Source organism: Dipteris shenzhenensis, chromosome 18, assembly GCF_047967505.1.
Source record: "Dipteris shenzhenensis isolate YYH24624 ecotype China chromosome 18, Dip_SZ_1.0, whole genome shotgun sequence".
NCBI lineage: Eukaryota > Viridiplantae > Streptophyta > Polypodiopsida > Gleicheniales > Dipteridaceae > Dipteris > Dipteris shenzhenensis.
The window spans coordinates 48,633,196-48,652,828 of record NC_141613.1 but is presented as its reverse complement, the minus strand read 5'-3'; the positions used below and the strand labels follow the sequence as shown (position 1 = coordinate 48,652,828).

The window sequence follows — 19,633 nt, the reverse complement described above, 5'->3', positions numbered from 1 at the left end:
GTAATCCCATATCATGATTGAACTATGAAAGTCAGAAATTCAATTAAAGTCAATCATCATAAAGGTATGATATAGGTATCCTTTCCACCTAGGTTTCCTACTTATAATAGTGTGCTAACCCTACTTGGTTTCCTACATGTTATTAAAAGTTTTAACTTGGGATTTATAACACCAATTCCATCGAAACAAATTGTAAACAACATCTAATTTTGCAAACAAAATTCAAAAACCATTGCATTACCCAAAAGTTGCATTACATATGTGGGCTTCAAAGCAGCCTCATTACAAAAAAGGTATTAGTCCAAGAGACCCTGCCATTAGATATAAAGCTAAATACATTGTCACTGGCCCTTTACAGGCCCATAAGACACCTCAACTAGTAGGCCCTACACAGGCATGTAAGACACGTCAACCAATGTGTATTCCAATGCGAGCAAAAGTAATCAAAGGGATAAACTCAGGCACACGCGGGATCGTGCTACTGATGGTTTTTGACTCATACTCTACCACCACCGGTTCCTACCCTAGCCTTCGACTAGGTGCATCTCCTTCCTCTACAAACTCTGGCTACTTTGCTTCCTCCACCAACTTTGGCTACTTCCCACCAACTCTTGTTGCTGCTTGAATAGGCACATCAATTGGACTCTCACTCTTCTACATTCAACCGTTAACCTTAGTGTTAAAAACCTTAATTTAATTAAACACGTGTACCTCAGGCTAACCCCCACCCACACTCACCATACACAAATACAAATAAGTGATATTTTCATACGACGTACAAGGTGGCAAAACATTAAGATGGGGAATTAAAACACATATCCTAAAACCTATTAATTAATCTACCCTTCCCCTGCATTCGCGAATTAACCAATCTAAAACCTATTAATTAATCATCCCTTCCCTGCTTCATTTCCTTCCTCCTTTGCTCCCTTCCCTGCTCCGTGTCTCCTTCGCTCCCTTCCCTACTAAAGTCCTTCCCTCCTCCCCTCCTCCTTGCCTCCTTCCCTCCTCTATCCTCCTTCCTCCTTCTCTCCCTCCTCTAGCTTCCTCTCCCTCTCTACCTCGTCCCTTAGCCCTCTTTCCGCTTTCCTCCTCCCTTAACCCCACTCTTCTCCTTCAGCCCCTTCCCCTTCCTCTTCTCCTCCCTCCCTCCCTCCGTCCTGCCCCCTTCTCCCTCCCTCCTCCTCTCTTACTTCTCCCACTCCTCTCCCTTCGTTTTCTTGCTTGTTTGGGAAGCTTTTACAGCCCCCTTCGCTCCCTGCATTCTACCTACCCCCCTTCCTCCTTTTAAACTCGTTGTAGAACCTTCTTGATGGTGCAGGGCGGTGGCTTCTCAACGAAGCCACTAATCTGCATAGGTTAATTCACTCCTTTCTGCCCCCCACCCCCCGCCCCCCTCATCGTTTAAGTTGTAGGTCTTTATGCTTCGTCAAAATGTGCATTTAGTTTCAGAAATTGATGGAAATAAGCTTATCTTAGTTTGGGGGGGGAGGAGGGGCCTAATAAAAATATTAAGATAATTAATCCCAAGGAGGAGTCGCAAATGCCCCGGCACCATCTGCACAATCCTCACCAAACAAGGAAGGGAGCGAGAGACAGTAGTAGAGTGATCTTCACAGCCCTGCAGTTGATCTGCACTGCAGAGAGAGAGATCGATCTTCACAGCCTCAAGAGATACAGTGTGAGAGACTGATCTTCACTGCAATCCATGGATAATGGATCAGCTCCCGCAGCTCCCGACAGTAAAGAATTGATTCGTGCTTGGACCCCCCCTCCACCCTCTGGCCGTGGCCTCCGATTGAATAACTCCTTATGCGGCTCAAAGAAGGCTTTTTTCACCAGTGATGGTTCCCGCCGAAGTGCGTTTCCAATTTTCTGTGGCTTATTTACATGGAGCGAAGATTTTATTTTTTTGTTGTTTGTAGCACAGGATGTTGCCTTCATTTGCTCTTTCATTGCCGACCTGTTAGCGGTAATTAGTGGAAACTTTGCCACGTGGCAATGTCAACAATGATGCAAGAGCTGTATTTTCTGCAGTTACCTGGTACATCTGTGGCCCAACTGTTTATGACACATCCCATGTTGGTCACGCACGCAACTACTTAACTTTTGATATCATACGCAGAGTACTCGAGGTAAATGGGCTGTCTCTTTTGGAAGTTTTATAAACGCTAATGGTTATATGCGCAATTGAATGAATGAAAACATTGACGGTTGGCTTTTTGGCACTCATCAGGGTTACTTCAACTACCATGTTTTCTATGTCATGAATGTCACCGATGTGGATGATAAGATAATCAACCGAGCACGGCGAAATTATTTATTGGATGAATATTTGAAAACAGCTGCAGACACAACAAAGGTTTGACCTGTCCGATTTCTAATACATCTTAGTCAAAACTGCTAGCTTTCTCAAAAGCCGCTTCCAAGAATCTGTTAAAAACTCAGCATGCCAGTAAAAACATGCTGAAATAGAAAGTGACCCTTACTTTGTTATGGGTATCCCGAGAACGGGGATGTGCAATCCATGTCAAAAGGTTTTCGACTAATGCATGGAAGAGGGCATTTTTTTCGGGCAAAAAACAAAGAGGGCTTTTTTTTTTGTGGCAAAAGGAAGAGACGGCATGCCTTTATCATGCATCGAACATGTATCCTATTGAGTTTGGGATCGAACATGTTCTTTTGGGCTGGATCGAACATGTTCTTTTGGGCTAGATCGATTGATGTATGTTTTTACTTGGGGATGGTGCGGAACTGTGTTCTGTATTTGAATGTGCATTTTAAAGGGGAAACTTGGGATGAAACCAATCTGGAGGACATGAGAAATGTTTAAACCTGGATTGTGTTCACTCCAACACTGCTGCCCTAATTTGTGAGCTGAGCTGTCACAAGCTCTGTAGAAGCAAGAGATTCAGAGCTGCAAATTATATCAATAAAATCTGAGCCCTGGCTTGTGTGTTTGGGCTTAGCTGTCCAAAGTAGAGAATGTAAAATTCTCCAGACAGAAAATGAGTTTGAGATTCAGTCACCTATATGTTTTTTGTTGCTGCCTGATTTTGACAACCTTGAGTATGCTTTAGGCCTTTGGTATACTCACGGCCATCTTGCCGCCCAAATATCTGAAATGTGACATCTATAAACCCTCAGCCGGGAGGCATGCATGAACAAATCAGCTCTATGTGTGGTGATACCGCACAATTGTATGCTGTGTGAAGGTCCCCACTAGTTTACTGATGTGGAGGAAAATGAAGATCTCTGCTTTTCATTCACCATAAAAGCCCACTTTCTGAGCTGCAATGCCTCAGTTAATGAGTCTTGTGGGATACTATACCAGCCATTCATGTCGTCTATCTTACTGGCCTGCTTATATTGTGAAACTTTTTCCTATTATCAACGATGCATTGTTCTAGCAGGTGCCTTCCCAAAAGTTTTTTGCTTAGAACTATTCGTTTAGAAAGAAAAATGTTGCCTGCAGAAACAGTTGGTGTTAATCAGACCCCACTGCCGGATTGGTGGGGACACACTATCAGCCAAGTCAGCTGATCGCCACCTCTTGAAAAGAATTAGACACTATGGCTTCTTGGTTTTGGCAGCTACATATGTCAGGTCAAGACTGTCAACTCCATGCATAACAGGGAGCTAATATAGCACCCAAGCTGATGCTGTGCCCATTGTCCTTGACTGCGTCAGAATATCAGTCCTGGAGGTTGGAAGACATGGAATGGCCTTTTGATTGTCCCCTCGAACTCAAGCTAGATTTTATATGACTCTTTAGGAGTGATTCCTGTTGTAAAATTTTTTAATTCCTCTCGAAGCATTCAGGAAAACGAGTCTCCTATTCTCCTTCAAACCTATGATTTTACCACGCTTTACACAAAGATTGAGTTGGAAGACCTGAAGTTTAGAATTAAAAAGCTTGTGGCTGAAGTTTTCAAGCTGAGATTTGACAAAGATAGATGTAAAGTGCTAAAAGTTGAGAAAACAGCCTTATGCTTTGACTTTTTGTGGCTAAAAAATAAAGATCATGACATAGGTTCTAAAAAGAAAAGATACACAAAGGCAGTAACTGTAGAAGATGTTCGCTCTTGGATAGATTTTCTTTTAGATAATCTTTACATCACAATAGGTGATTCTTTGTTTCAACAAGTTATAGGAATCCCCATGGGCACTAATTGTGCCATCTTTTTAGCAAACTTTTATCTTTTCACTTATGAATTTGAGTTTATGCAATGTCTTATTTCTATCAATACCTGCCCTATCATTTTTCATAACCTTAGTCAAGTTAGGCGTTTTATAGATGATTTATTTGTACCAAATGTTCCTAACTTTCAAGACTTTATGTACAAAGACGCTAGAGCTTTTGGAGAAGGAATCTATCCTCGTGACTCTTGTGAACTGAACTGCACTTCAAGAGGGATTCTTGTGTTTTCTTAGATCTTAGACTTTCTCAATCTACCATAGGATTAGAGGTTGATATATACGATAAACGTGAACAACCTGAATATAGTGGTTTACACATTATAAAAATGCCTCACATTGACTCAAACATTTCTGATTTGGCAAAATATGGAGTCATTTCTTCCCAATTCCATAGATTTTCCCGCCTTTGTACAACTAAGGATCTTTTATCACTCAATGTAGTAATTTGATCACTTTACTAGTACACAAGAGGTATAATCCAAGGAAAATAATGAAAAAAGTTCGCACATTCTTAGATATGAAGTCTTTTATCTATGGTGTTTCGGCCTTAGGTTTGTTTAGAATGATTGAACATAAGCTGAAAACAAAAAGCGGGAAGCTGAATAGCCCGTTTTTCTTTTAGTTTCAAAAGAGAGTTTGTTTGAGTATACTTGTGCTTTCTAAGTTAGAAATGTATTGTTGCCTCTTTGTAGAAACGAGACATAAGCGTAAAGGGCCATTTAGCTTTTTATGTTTTAAATAAGAGAGAGAGAGAGAGAGAGTTTTTTGGAAGTTTTTGTTTCTTGACTTGCTTGTTTATTTTTGCTTAAGTCACCTGCTTCTTTTCTTCTTTATTTCTTGTTTTCATTCTCTTTTGTTTATTTGACGTATTTTAGTAAGCACTGGGTTTGCCCAAGAGACTTCGTGGGTCTTTAGAAACCCAGTATAGCTGCTTATGCTTGGGCACTGATGACGACATAAGTGTTGCTTTGCTTGCTAAGTATGTCTTCCTTTTGTTTTTCATAAAAGTTTTTGTTTACCTGTTTTTTCTTCTCTTTCATTTTCTCTTTTATTTTCTTTGTAGATTTTTAATCTTTAGAACAATAAAAATTCTAAATTTGTATGATTGGACTTATTCTTGAGAGTGCTCTCAACATTCTAAATTTGTATGATTGGACTTATTCTTGAGAGTGCTCTCAACGGAAGCAAGAACGGAAGAAGGAGAGAGAGATAGAGAGCCACACAAGTTTGGTGGGTGCAGAACCACCCTAATCTTCTTTTTCATTCATTTATATATGTGTTTGAGTATTGTACATAACCGGGGTAAAGGCACAGTGACCTTTAACCCCCACAACCTCCCACTTAAAGGACAATGTGCCTTTAAGGGAGAACAACCAGTGAGCATACTGTCCAATGCCCATCAATACACGACAATACTCAAACCGCTGACTAGGTAGACTCTTCGTCAGCATATCTGCAGGGTTATCATCTGTATGAACCTTGACAAGCTCTATGTGCTTGTCCTCAAGTGCCTTCCTGATGAAATGGTACCTGACCTCAATGTGTTTGGTCTTTGCATGAAAGACCGGATACCGTGCTAGGTGAATAGCCCTCATGGAATCACTATGCAATGTTGGTACACCTGTATGAATTCCCAAATCTCCCACTAGCCGATCAAGCCATATAGCCTCCTTGCAACCCTCTGTGGCTGCAACATACTCAGCCTCTGTGGTAGACAAAGCAACACACTTCTGTGCGCGAGACATCCACGACGCTGCTCCACCTGCAAAGGTGAACACATAACCAGAAGTGGATCTCCTACTATCCACATGCCCTGCATAGTCTGAATCTGTGTACCCAAGTACACGCATGTCTCCTTTACCAAAGCAAATGTACATCTCCTTGGTACCCTTCATGTACCTCATGATGCACTTAACTGCCTCCCAATGCCTCTTTCCTAGATTAGCCATATACCGGCTTACAACTCCCACTGCAAATGCAATGTCTGGTCTAGTAGCTATCATAGCATACATAAGACTCCCAACTGCTGATGCATAAGGAACCTTGGCCATCATGGCCCTCTCCTCATCTGATTTGGGACTATCTGTATGACTCAGTTTCACATATGGAGGCAATGGAGTACTCACTGCCTTCCCTCCCTCCATATTGAAACGCTGCAATACTTTTGTAACATACTCTTTTTGTGAAAGCCAAAGGAGTTTTCTACTCCGATCACGCGTGATGCGCATACCAAGAACATGACCTGCAAGTCCCAAATACTTCATATCAAAGGCCTCATGCAACTTGGCCTTTAATGCATCTAGCTCATAAGTATTCTTGCTAGCCAATAGCATATCATCCACATATAGTGCCAAGATTATCAGGCTACTATCCTTAGCCCTTTTAGTATAGAGGCAATGATCAATTTCACTCCTCCTAAAATCCTGGGACCGAATGAAAGCATCAAACTTCTGATACCATTCTCTAGGCGCTTGCTTAAGACCATAGAGACTCTTCTTTAGCTTGCAAACTAAATGCTCTTTGCCCTTTTCTTCAAAGCCTTCCGGTTGCACCATGTAAATTTCCTCATGCAAATCCCCATGCAAGAAAGCTGTCTTGACATCCATTTGCATAAGCTCCATATCCTCTACTGCCACTAGTCCAAGCATGCATCTTAGTGTGGTCATCTTCACAACCGGAGAGAATATCTCATCCAAGTCCACACCCTTCTCTTGCTTGAACCCTTTAGCGACCAAACGGGCCTTGTACCTAGGCACATCATCACCTGTGACCTTCATTTTGTAGACCCATTTACATGGCAATGCTTTCTTTCCATGTGGCAAAGAAACCAAGTCCCAAGTCTTATTCTTCATAAGTGAACTCATCTCTGATTGCATAGCATACTCCCACTTGCGTTGATCCTCACACATCATAGCCTCTCTGTAGCAAGAAGGCTCCCCGCAATCAGTAAGCATCACATAGTCTACCCCTGGAACAAACCTATCAGGCGGTCTAGACACTCTAGATGATCTTCTCAATGGCATTTCAGTTTGCTGTCCCACCTGCATATCAGCCACATTTGGCTCATCATTTCCACCAATAGATGATCCATCATCTACCCTTGATTGTATACCTGTGGGAGTACATTTGGTGCATGGACAGCTTGCTGTCTATCAACATATGCAGGTGGATTCACATCCTGGAAAGTGATTCTCCTCATTTCCACATCCCTCATGGGTGCCTTATGCATCTTCTTCTCATTGAAGACCACATCATGGCTGCGTATGATCTTCTTTGCTTCTGGATCCCAGAGACGATAGCCCATCTCTCCACTTTCACCATAACCCAGAAAGATGCATTTCCTAGACTTAGGATCTAGCTTATTTCGAAGCTCTTTTGGCACATGTGCATATGCCTCACACCCAAATATACGCAAATGAGAGTAAGAGGGCTTCTTGCCACTCCATGCCTCTTCAGGAATACCACCATCCAAACTCTTAGTAGGTGATCTATTGATCACATGCACTGCAGTCTTCATGTCTCAGCCCAAAAACCACCAGAAAGACTTGCATTGGAAAGCATGCATTGCAACCTTTCTTGAATGGTACGGTTCATCTTTTCTGCAACTGGATTTTGCTCTGGAGTACGAGGGGATGTGAGCTCCCTCTTAATCCCACGTGTATCACAGAAATGCTGAAAGTCATGAGAGAGATACTCTCCACCATTGTCAGTCCGTAGGCATTTAAGCGTCCTATCTGACTGATTCTCAACCAAGGCCAGCCATTTCTGAAATACCTGGAACACATCACTCTTCCGAGCTATAGCATAAGTCCACACTTTCCTAGTTGCATCATCAATGAATGTCACATAGTATTCAGCCCCGCCTAATGACCGTGTAAGCATGGGACCGCATACATCTGAATGCACCAAATCAAGCTTTTCAAACTCTTTCTTTCCCCTTCTTTTATGGGCTGATTTAGTCTGCTTTCCATAGAGACAGTGCTCACAAAATTCAAAATCAGAGAAACTCAAATGCGGTACATAACCTAAACGGCATAAGAGTTTCATTCCATTCTGGCTCATGTGCCCCAACCTGCAATGCCACAAAGAAGTGCTTGGCTGCTCGGTTATTGCAACAACATGATCAAATACCCCTGATACATGTAAGGGATACAAAGTCCCACACTTGGCACCCCTAGCTAAAAGCATAGAACCCTTTTGAATTTTTCAACTCTGAAAGCCAAAAGTGGTGTGAAAATCAGCATCATCTAGCTGACCCACTGAGATAAGACTCTTGGTTAGCTTAGGCACATGTCTCACATGTTTCAAAACAAATGCAGACCCATTTGCAAAAGAAAACTTTGTCACCTGCTCCCGCTATGTCACATGCATAGTCATTTCCAAGATGCACACAACCTGTCTTTCCACTATCATAAGTGGAGAACCATTCCCTATGGGGAGTAACATGGAATGAAGCACCAGAATCCAAAATCCAATCCTGGGAATATGCATCATCTGAAGTGGTAAGCAACTCTGCAGATAAACTAGACATGAAGAGAACGTCATTGTCACTATCATGTGTGACTGCATTGATCTCCTCGATCGTCACTTTTCCTTTGTCCTCCCTTGGACTCTCTTCCTTTTGATTTGCACCCCAATTTGCATTCTTTTTCTTATCCTTTTGCTCTCTTTTTAGCTTGTAGTAATCCTTTTTCATATGGCCCTTCTTGCCACAGTGGTAACACTCAATGTTCTGTGCCCTGGATTTGCTACGAGACTTCCCTCTTTCTTGGGACTTCCCCCTGAACTGTGATCTGCCCCTTTGCACATTTAAGGCTGCATCCTGCTTGTTGCCATCCATAGACTTCCGTCTAATCTCCTCGGCCAACAAGCTACCCACAACATCATCAAATTTCAGTACTCCACCAGGTGCAGAGTTACTGACAGGTGTAGGGAAGGTATCCCATGAGGATGGTAATGAACATAAGAGAAATATTGCCTTAGTCTCCGCATCAAAATTCATCTTCTGAGCCTGAAGCTGGCTGAAAATAATATTGAATTCATTCAAGTGAGAAGCAATGGAGACTTCTTCCTTCATCTGCAGCTCAAACAACCTCTTCATGAGGTAAACTTTATTAGAGGCAGTTTCCTTCTCATAAGTGGCACACAGTTTCTTCCACAAATCTTCCATAGTCTGCTCATTCCACTACTGTGAAATAAACTGACTCTGCAAGATGAAGTCTAATAGTAGACTTGGCTAATGCATCCAACTCATTCCAATCATCCTCAGACATATTTGCAGGCTTAGCTTCAATCCCTGCCAAGGGTTTAATCTGCTTCTTTTGAATAAGCACATCCCTTATTTGTTCTTTCCACAAAGAAAAGTTTGTCCCATCAAACTTTTTAATGTTGAAAAACTCCTTTTCAGACATGGAAGAGGATGCCATGATGCAAATGAAACAAAATCCCAAATGCTAGTGCCTGCAAGAGAGAATCACACCAAATACCAGGTGCACCCAAATGTGTATGCCACAATAGAGTGAAATATCACTAAAACTCAAAGCTCAAATCATCAAAAGATGTATCTGACTCATGTGCATATACTATGCATCCATATGAGCAAATCTGGCCCAAAAGGAAATGCCAATAAGTGCCAAATGACTCAAGCATAAACACCGTCCACTGGCATATGCATCAATAATGTCTCATCCAAGAGAGCATAGCACTATCAGTGCATCACCTGCAATGTGTCAAAGCTGTCCCTCAGCATAAAATAGCATCCATGTGCAAAGCGTCCATAAAAATAGCATCCCACAAGGCAATTTGGGCCTATCAGCGCATCCAATAAGGACCGCAATGCATCCAAATGGCCTATAAATCATCCACTGCAACCCAATGCATACCACGAATGAGCGCACACTGCTCAAACTGCAACCAGAGTGATCTGCATAAGGTATGCTCAAGAAATCATAGTCCCACGGTAATGACCGCTACTGAAAATAGAACCTGAGATGCCTTAAAACATGGGCGCCATTGCATAATCGGACTCAGCAAGAAAATCTGCAAATATCTCTCTTCTGCCAGAACTCTAAAATCCCAACCGATGAGTGAGAAATGGGAGTCAACACTTATCCACTGCCATGTGGCATAAATCTAAGGTTTCAAAACCTTAGAATGAAAAATGCATAACAGAGAGACGAAATCGAATACACAGAGATCTATAACTCTGAAAATCCTCCACTGAATCGCGTAAGAACTGACAGGTAGGGGTTTTTGGGCGTCTGGAACGCAATGGGACAGACGGTTTTGGAAACCGTGGTCTCAATCACTGGGTCCAACACATGGACTGAAAAACGTTTTTGGAAACAGAGCTGTTTGTAAACTCCACCGGAGTGCGAATGATGAGCAACATAGAAGTTTTAGGACCTCCTGAGTCCACTGGAACTGACAGATCTGCAAATGGTTGCTCCAAACTTGAGTTCCAACACTCGGGCAAAAAACGGAGGAACTGACACAGTGAGTCAGAAATCCAATGAAATGCTCCCAGATTCAAGAATGCAGGTGTTTCCAAGCTCCTGAAGTGAAGTGGACACCAAAAGCAAGCAATAGTTGCCTCTACAAGTCAATATGGAGTCTCTGTCATCGAATGGAAGAGGGAAAAGCTCAAAAAACGACTTTTTCTTTGAAACCACTTAACAGGCTTTCAAAACCACTTCGCAAAGCCAAAGTGACTTTTCCAAAGGTTCCTCCAAGGTCTCTGCACACTCAGATGCAAGTAAGGTCACCCACAAAGCTTCCCACAGAGCTTCTCCTTCCTCCCACAGAGCTGCTGAGCTTCCAAGCATTCACGCACGCTTAGCTAGATCACCTGGGCTCTGATACCAGTTGAGAGTGCTCTCAACGGAAGCAAGAACGGAAGAAGGAGAGAGAGAGACAGAGAGCCACACAAGTTTTGGTGGGTGCAGAACCACCCTAATCTTCTTTTTCATTCATTTATATATGTGTTTGAGTATTGTACATAACCGGGGTAAAGGCACAGTGACCTTTAACTCCCACAATTCTAGTCTTACAAAGGTATATTTTGATTGTCATTCCCATCAACTGTTCATGCTGATCTGGCATGCCTACCAGGCTGCCAGTGTATGTCTGATGGTGACCATATTTTCTGTCACATTGTCCCACCAAGAAGATGTAGCTACCATGGCTGCCTTGCTACATCCACCATCAATGCCATCTGGCATCATGAAGCGGTGAGTGCTTGGTTTGTGGTGCATCTTAATCTTGAGCATGTTAACCATTCCACTTGAAGTTTTATTACTTAAAGCTCTCACATAATTTAGAATTTAGCATATTCACATAAAGGCATCCACATCACATAATGAAGCATCATAAAGTCACATGATTTTATGAGTTTGCACACAGGATTTGAAATATGCATAAGCAATGCACCTCCTGCATAAGTTTTGCATGCTGGGTTCATAAAACTTTAGTACCTCAGGTGTTAGCCGTTGCTTTTCTTGTTAAATCACATCATGCACATAATGACGGATCCTTCAGTGTTAATCAATCATACATTATTAAACTGATAGCTGCTTCTAGCAATCCAGATGGACCAAATTGCATGTGCTCTTAGAGCAACTCCATGAAAGCATCCCCAAAGCACTATAGCTTTTCAGTTGATGGGCTCTTTCAATTGAATCCATAGTATTCTCCAAATTATTATAGCATGTGCACAAGCAATGAACATATGGAAAACCTCCTCTTTTATGATGCGAGCATCCTCTGCATTTGCCATAGCTCTTCCCTAATGTTTCCCCTCTAGTTTGACCACATGCTATATGCAGAATCAGCCAGAGAACAATGGTGCATTTGAGCCTTCCAACATAGTAGGTGTTCAATGTCACAACTTTTCAGTAAGTAATCGAGCACGATGTTGTATTTGGAGCTTCAAAGCCCGTTTTATTTTTAGTTCTTAGGTTGGTTCTATTTTTGGAGGTCATCTACAATATTTTCCTTCTCACTCCCTTATTTGATTATTTATTACTATGTTTGAATTTAAAATAAAGAAATAAATAACTAACTAATTAAAAAATAATGATATTCGTTGGTGTTTCATTCCCCTTGTGTTAGCAATGGTGGTTGTTACTATTTTTTCTTGGAGTATTGTGGAAATGTAACCCTCTCTCTCTCTCTCTCTCTCTCTCTCTCTCATTTCCAGTTCTTTTGTGCTTTGTTCCTTTCTTTTTGGGGTTGGGATTTCAAAGCTTAGTAAGCATTGGGTTTACCCAAGAGATTCTAGAATCTTTTTATACCCAGATGGCAGCTTATGCTTGGGTACCGATGAGAACATAAGCATAGCTTTGCTTACTAAGTAAGTGTTGCTTTGCTTGCTAAGTATGTCTTCCTTTTGCTTTTCATAAAAGTTTTTGTTTACCTCTTTTTTCTTCTCTTTCATTTTCTCTTTTTTTTCTTTGTAGATTTTTGATCTTTAGAACAACAAAAAATTCTAAATTTGTATGATTGGACTTATTCTAGTCTTACAAAGGTATATATAGCTTTGCTTACTAAGTTATTTGTAAATTTTTATTTTTTCTCATTTACATATGATTTTGTTTAAAGTCGCTTATAAACTCCCTTCTTTCCTTTGTTCTCGCCTTGTTTTATGAAAATTTTAATTTGTAAGATTGGGATATATTCTACTTTTAGGAAGCTATATATATATTCGTTTTGGGACTCCAAATTGGTTTAGAGGTGCTGTTTTCATGAAATGGCTTACAGGTGTTGGGCGAGTTGAAGTCTGCTTTTGAGAAAGAAAGACGGAAGCAAGAGAAAAAGGTGATACTCCTTTTTTTTAATAAAACTGCTGCTGTGGAACGTCTAGCAACGCTGAAAGCTCACCTGCAGTCCTTGTGAACTTATGATTGGCTAAGAGTTACTTTCAGTTCCAATGTTGGACATATTTGTTTCTTTCCGTTTTCAAATAGTTGGATTGAACTTAAAGATTCTGTCCATGTAATCATCTGAATCTTGATTGCAAAGCAGATAGAGGATGTCAAAGAGGAACTTTCAAATGCTCTCTCTACGCGGCAGCAGCAAGAATTAGATGATGTAAGAGCTGATTGTATAGTGTTTCATTATGCCTTGGCTGACAGTAGGTGATAAGATGACTGAAAAATAAGCTCATTACAATGGCGAGGTGTATGTATGAAATCATTGAGCTTAACATTCAAATAATAGCTATGTTTTATCTTTTCTGGGGGGAAAAGTTGTATGTATGCATGAAAATCTAAAGGCATTTCAAGGTGAGTGCTCACTGAAACCAAACCTTAAGATACTTGAAAATACTTTAGCAATAGAATCACTGCTATTATGACACTTTTGAGCAGTTGGCAACACACAAAACAGCTTCGGGTACAAATCACAATATGGCTCTACTCCCTGGAATAGCTTGTAGACGATCTTGGGCACTGTTCGACCAAATCGCAGCAGTGCTAGGCTCCTTGGAATCAATTCGCAGCAGGTCTGGGTGCTTTGGAGTCAATTCGCAGCATCTCTGGGCACCAGGTAGGGCTGGAAACTGGATCGCTGCTGCGCTCTTTCCGGGCACTTGTACACATCAGAAAGTCGAAGATATGATGCTGGAATGAATCGTGACTCAGCGTGGGAGGAGTAGAAGTGAATTACTGCAATAGGAAGAGGGGTTTGGGAGAGAGAGAATACAAGACACCACACTAGGGCCCAGGTTGGACCCTCAGGGTTATTGCAATAGAAATAGGCCTTGTGAATCTATCAAGTCTCGGGCAACTCAAGTCGAAAGGCGACTTCATTTATGGGCTCACTAACCTGGAAAGGCCCATAATATGTGGGAGATAACTTTGGGTATACCCTTTCTTTTCCTTTCATCTTTCTGAGTCGTGCTTTCTCAAACTTTAACAATACCGAGTCTCCTTCTTGGAGATTCATCTCTCTCCGATGTTTATCCTCAGCCTTCTTTTGCTTCTATTGAGATCTTTTAATGGCTGTCCGGACTTGGGAAAAAGCTGTGTCCAAATCTCGAACATATTGGTCGGCTGCGAATATCTCGTCCTTTGTTTTGAGGATGGTTGGCAAGGCCACCTTTCCATAAATGACTTCGAATGGAGCTTCAGCCTTTTGCTCGAGTACATAACACTTGAGAAGGTCTAATATTGTGGAATTGGCAATCTCACTCTGTCCGTCTGATTGAGGGTGAAATGAAGATGAGAAATCCAACTTTGTTCCCATATGATCAAATAATGCTTGCTAGAATAAAATAGTCATCTTGGGGTCTCGATCAGTGACAATTGACTTGGGCATACCATGATGTGTGAAAATGTGTGCCAAAAACAACCTGGCCATATGATCTGCTTTTATAGTCTTTCTTATTGGTTACCCCAAAGGGCATCACCAAAAACTCATAAAGCCCAAAAGTGGTCCGGAAAGCTGTCTTATGCACATCTTGAGGATGAATCCTTATATGGTGGTACCCACTCTTCAAGTCAATGCGGCGCTGAAAATCGTGGCCCCTCCAAAATATCATCTATGCGTGGGATTGGAAATCTGTTCTTGAGTGTCATCTTGTTAAGAGTTCTGTAATCTACACACATACGGTAGGAGCCATCCGTCTTCTGGACCAAGAGTACAAGAGAATAGAAGGGCGAGGAACTGGGCCTAATAAGTCCTTTAGAGAGCAAATCTTGTACCTTAGCCATGATTTCCTTTGTTTGAGCTGTGCTCACTTGATAAGGTGGGCGGTTGGAGGCGAACTGCCTAGAAGGAGTTCTATGATCATGGTTCTTGGCGGAAGCTCTCCTAGAAGAGAATTTGAAAAGCAATCTTTGAAAGTTTCTAGAAACTGAAATTTTTCTTTATCCACAGGACTTACCTCCACTTGAGGTTCATCCTCTCTTTCTTTGACAAAAACCATATATGCAGAAATTGCAGATTTTATTACTTTAGAAATGGAATTATTGGATACAACTGGAATTGTCTCGCCTCTTCCTTTGGCCAAAATCTTGTGCTCCTTATCCCGGTGCTTGAAACTGAGGGTTCTTGCTTTGATATCAATGTGCACCTCTTTTCTGTGGAACCATGGCATACCCAAGATAGCATCATAATGCTTGAGGGGTGAAACATAAAACACCTCGTGGTCCACATAATCTTGTACATGAATTCTGAGCTTTCCAATCAAAGGAGTGACTTTGACTGGATTCCTTTCAAAAACATGCTCTGCATCTAGGGGCCCTCCATATGTGGGCGCCACCTCCTCTTGGTGCTTTTTGTCTCTTAGATCCCGCTTTATGGTGCTTTCACTTGGCTTTTGAGGCTGTTTTGCATCCTTCTTGGACCTACACATCCAAAATCCAACACTTTAACCTGTTAAAGGTTAGCCTAATGCATGCATTCTAGTTCTTGGCCTATTTCTAGTCCCTTGTGGGTGTCCCCACAGTTCTCTTTTACTAATGCAATGCAAAAGTAAAACAATAATACTTATTCTTGGTTAACCACTCTAACTTTCTTTGGTTCCTGTTTAAGAATTATTCCTTTATTTTCTTAGGAGAAGTCCCAAATGGTGACACTCACAAACTGTTGTACAATCCTTTTTCAACTTAGACGTATATTTGGTCTCATAAATGTTTCAAAAAATTGTCTTTATGTATTCGTAATAGTGTACTTTCTTTTTGTTCGTGCACTGCTAGCCTAAGAATTATGAAAGTTTTATCCTCTTATGACCATTAACTGCAATACATAAGCCTTTAATACATATTTCTTGAGATATGATATGCATCTTCGATTCATGAAATTGTGCTATCTCATTGATGGCTTGAATCCTAACAAAGTGGCAGGATCCATGTGGCAAAGTAAGATTTTGTTTAGCTATATCGAGAGTCTTAAACTTGTCCACAATATCATAGTCTTCCTCCTCCTTCATGATCTCATCTGAAGGTTTCTCAAATTCAGTTCAATTTTTGGGTTGTGGCAGCAGTTCTTCCCACCAAAGAAGGGCCTTACCTGACAGATAACTTACTGCAAGCTGAATTTTATCGCCATCAGAGTAGGGGTGAAACTGGCAGTGCATCTGCCACTTATGTAGCTACGTGTCCACAAACTCCTTGGTTCTGGCTTTTTGGTCTCCAGGATAAGGGTCTGGAGTAATATTCGGCACAGAAGCTATAGCTTCAACATGAGTGAGAGCTTGGACAGTATTCATCATCATCGTGACTAAAGACTTAGGTGCTTGGATTTGTTGAACCAATTGGTGATGATTCAAAGCAGCCCCTTCAAATCTTGCATCCATATCCTTCAAAAAATTGTGGAAAGCAACCTTGATGACCAAATTGTCATATATTCCTTGATCATCACCCCTTGTCAAGTCCACACCTCGATCCATACCTTGAAGATCAGCCATAGCAAGTGTCTGCAAATCATCTAATGCTGAAGGGTTCTGGCAGAGGGAAGGCTGAAATTGTCCTTTTTGGAGGAGTGAAACTCTGTTTCGAAGCTGGAAATTTGCCTGGGATACAAGTCGACTAGTTCTTGTGCAAATCAGGAGCCTGAATCTGAATCAGATTTTCGGGCTAGTAGAGCTGCGTGCTCTAAAGTCAGTCACCTAGCTGTTTTCCGATCAGCTTTTGCAGTTTTACAGCCTGCCCTGCCCTCGACATTGCCGTTTTGCTCTAGTACAGCCGATTTTGATATTCTAGCAGTCGCCAAGTTACTACCTGCTGAACTTTGCGGCCCCAAACAAGTCCATTTTTGCTTTTCTTAGCCTGACTTTGCCAAATCTGGCACTTTCTTGCTTTTCCTGGGGTTTCTTCACTAGTGTAGCCTAACCTTGGCTAACTTAGCAGATCTACGAAATCTGGGGTAGCTCCTAGCCTGGAAAATAGGTGCCTAACCCTAGATCTGCCCTCTCCACTTGTTTTCCTTCCAAAATCTGAAAATTGACTCTCTAGGGCAAAGGCCGACTTCTTTCGTGCAGCCCTAAATTGAATTTCCCGAAAATTCCAAGCTTATGCATCACTTACCCCACATTCTCTCGCTCATCCTCTCCTACAATCAGGATAATCTTGCACTAAATCTACCTTCCTTTCTCAAAAACGAATTTCCCTCTAAATCTGAGACGAATTATATGCATGTATAGGAGATTTGCAAATTTACGAATTTGTACATACCTAGAGAAAATCCTGACCAGCAACTTCATTTACAGAAATTCGTCTATTAGGCGTTGCTTTGATACCAATTGACAAGGCCTGAAATCCGGACTTGCAAACAAATAAAAAGTAACAATCATAGAAACACCTAGAATAGGGCAGGTGTTGCTGACCACCCAACCATGACGTCTGCGAGTGAAGGACTCATGAGTATGGGATGTCCCTCCGAGCCAAGAGTTGAGCTGCTAGTGCATCATCAACCCAATGCCCAACCAACGTGGCGTCCCATACCACTACGAGGGGCTTAGGGGCCTTGAAACAACTATTGGATCTTGGGCTACGCTAGATGGCGATACGCGTCCGCACATGATCCAAGGGCAGTCCAACAATGAGGAACCTGACTCGCTCCCATTGCTTCCTTTCTTGTATAGTCTTGATCCTAGCAAGAAACTGTAATTCATCAGTGCCCTTGCAACTTCAACCCGAGAATCGCCTGCCTAGCCCTAAGCCTCCTAAGGCTTGCTGAGCTAGCCTTGTGTGACTAGAGCACACAATACGGTTTATGCACATTCATGCACATGACAAAAACTTGGAAGCAAGGCAATCAATGAGTAGTTGCCATCATCAGCCTTGGACTTGAAGATTCACTCATACATCATGTCAACATCAAATTGATTGCCAACCAAATTTGGAGCAACTTAGAAGGCGTCTTTGGAAACAAAATGACTAATTCCATATGATTCTTGAAGCTTAACTTTTATGATCTTAAGATGGAAAACAATGGAAAATTGAATGACCATCTTGTCAAAGGAGTGTCCAAAAATGCCATGGCGTACTGGGCTTGACATTGTGATATGAAGAATAACGCACCATTGCTTTGGGTGGACGTTTTTTTTTGGAAAGTTAGTCTACAAATTAATGGTTTGAAATTTACATTTTGAAACCTAAATCTAGTCCGGCCACTACATTTGGGGCACATGCTACATCTGATGTAGAAGCTATCACAAGTGTATTTCTGTACGTCTGTGACCATGTGACCTGTTCTTCAACTGGGACTCCTCATACAAAATTACATAAACTTCAGCCTCTTTGGTCTGGACCAACCACTGCATTTGGGGCATCTAATGCAGAAGCTATCACAAGTGTATCTGTGTGTGTCTATGACCATGGGACCTGTTCTTCAACAGGAACTCCTCATACAGAATTACATAAACTTCAGCCTCCTTGGTCTTCATATTTAATATCACATTTATGGGCATCTTCACTAGTTTTTGGCTAGCATACATGCGATCTACCTGCCTAGGGTTTGTATCCACCAATAGAAGCCTCTCGCATTGCGTCATGAATAAATCATTTGTGCTATAGTGCGAAGCCTCTCGCATTGTGTCATGGATAAATAATTTGTGCTCTAGTGCGCACCTGTTGTACAGTCTCCAGAAGGTTCTCAATGCAATGCTACAAAACGCTGAAGGGGTGGCGAAACTTGGTGCAACTGCTTATTGGAGTTCTTGAAACTAAGCATCTTTTGGGATGACAAGTATTATAAGAATATTAGCTGATTGCGAAAATTATTCAGTATGTGGATTTCACAGTTGAATGTTACCTGGTAATTTCTCAAAGAGATGGATGCTCAAGTATGTGTGGGTGTGTGGATTTGTATGTGTGAGAGCATATTTTTATACTATGGTCTACACCCACTGGGCTAAACTCCACAGGTCTTTAGAAACCTAGTATAGCTGCTTATGCTTGGGCATTGATGACGACATAAGTGTTGCTTTGCTTGCTAAGTATGTCTTCCTTTTGTTTTTCAGAAACTTTTTTCTTCTCTTTCGCTTTCTCTTTTATTTTCTGTGTAGTTTATTGGACTTTAGAACACCAAAAATTCTAAATTTTTATGATTGGATATATCTTACAAAGGTATACATGGTCTACACTCACTATTGGGCGCTGATGACATCAGTGGGGATGTCATAGTAGCTAGTCCCTATGGTTTTCAACCTTATGAGGATGTGTTTGGGAATGGTCCTGGATTCATCTAGGTATAATTTCTCAAAGGATGCAACCTGGCGTGTCACTGGATACATAGGTCTTCAAAACCAGGTTCATTGGTCTCACAAATGTCCAAGATTTGTTGCATCTGTGACAAGAACAGTAAAAATGAAGCATTCTGTAGTAAAGTCTGCAAACTTGAAAGTAGAAACATGGAAAAATTACGACAAAATTGAAGTTAATCCCAAACACACGTCTTTGCACGCTTCTATAAAGCAGCGTGTATGTGTTGC

General features: G+C 41.5%; 1 protein-coding gene across 1 annotated transcript in view; it reads left to right on the top strand.

Moving 5' to 3' along the window:
* Positions 1-1,497: 1,497 nt before the first annotated feature.
* The window catches only part of LOC147891345 (uncharacterized), a 49,618-nt gene continuing 31,482 nt past the window's right edge, over positions 1,498-19,633 (top strand). Inside the window, exons 1-6 of the mRNA XM_087389948.1 lie at positions 1,498-1,598; positions 1,648-1,859; positions 2,038-2,135; positions 2,237-2,362; positions 12,958-13,014; positions 13,222-13,287. Of these exons, the coding sequence (XP_087246074.1) occupies positions 1,709-1,859; positions 2,038-2,135; positions 2,237-2,362; positions 12,958-13,014; positions 13,222-13,287 (498 nt within the window). The 5' untranslated portion in view covers positions 1,498-1,598; positions 1,648-1,708. The remainder of the gene's footprint in view (positions 1,599-1,647; positions 1,860-2,037; positions 2,136-2,236; positions 2,363-12,957; positions 13,015-13,221; positions 13,288-19,633) is intronic.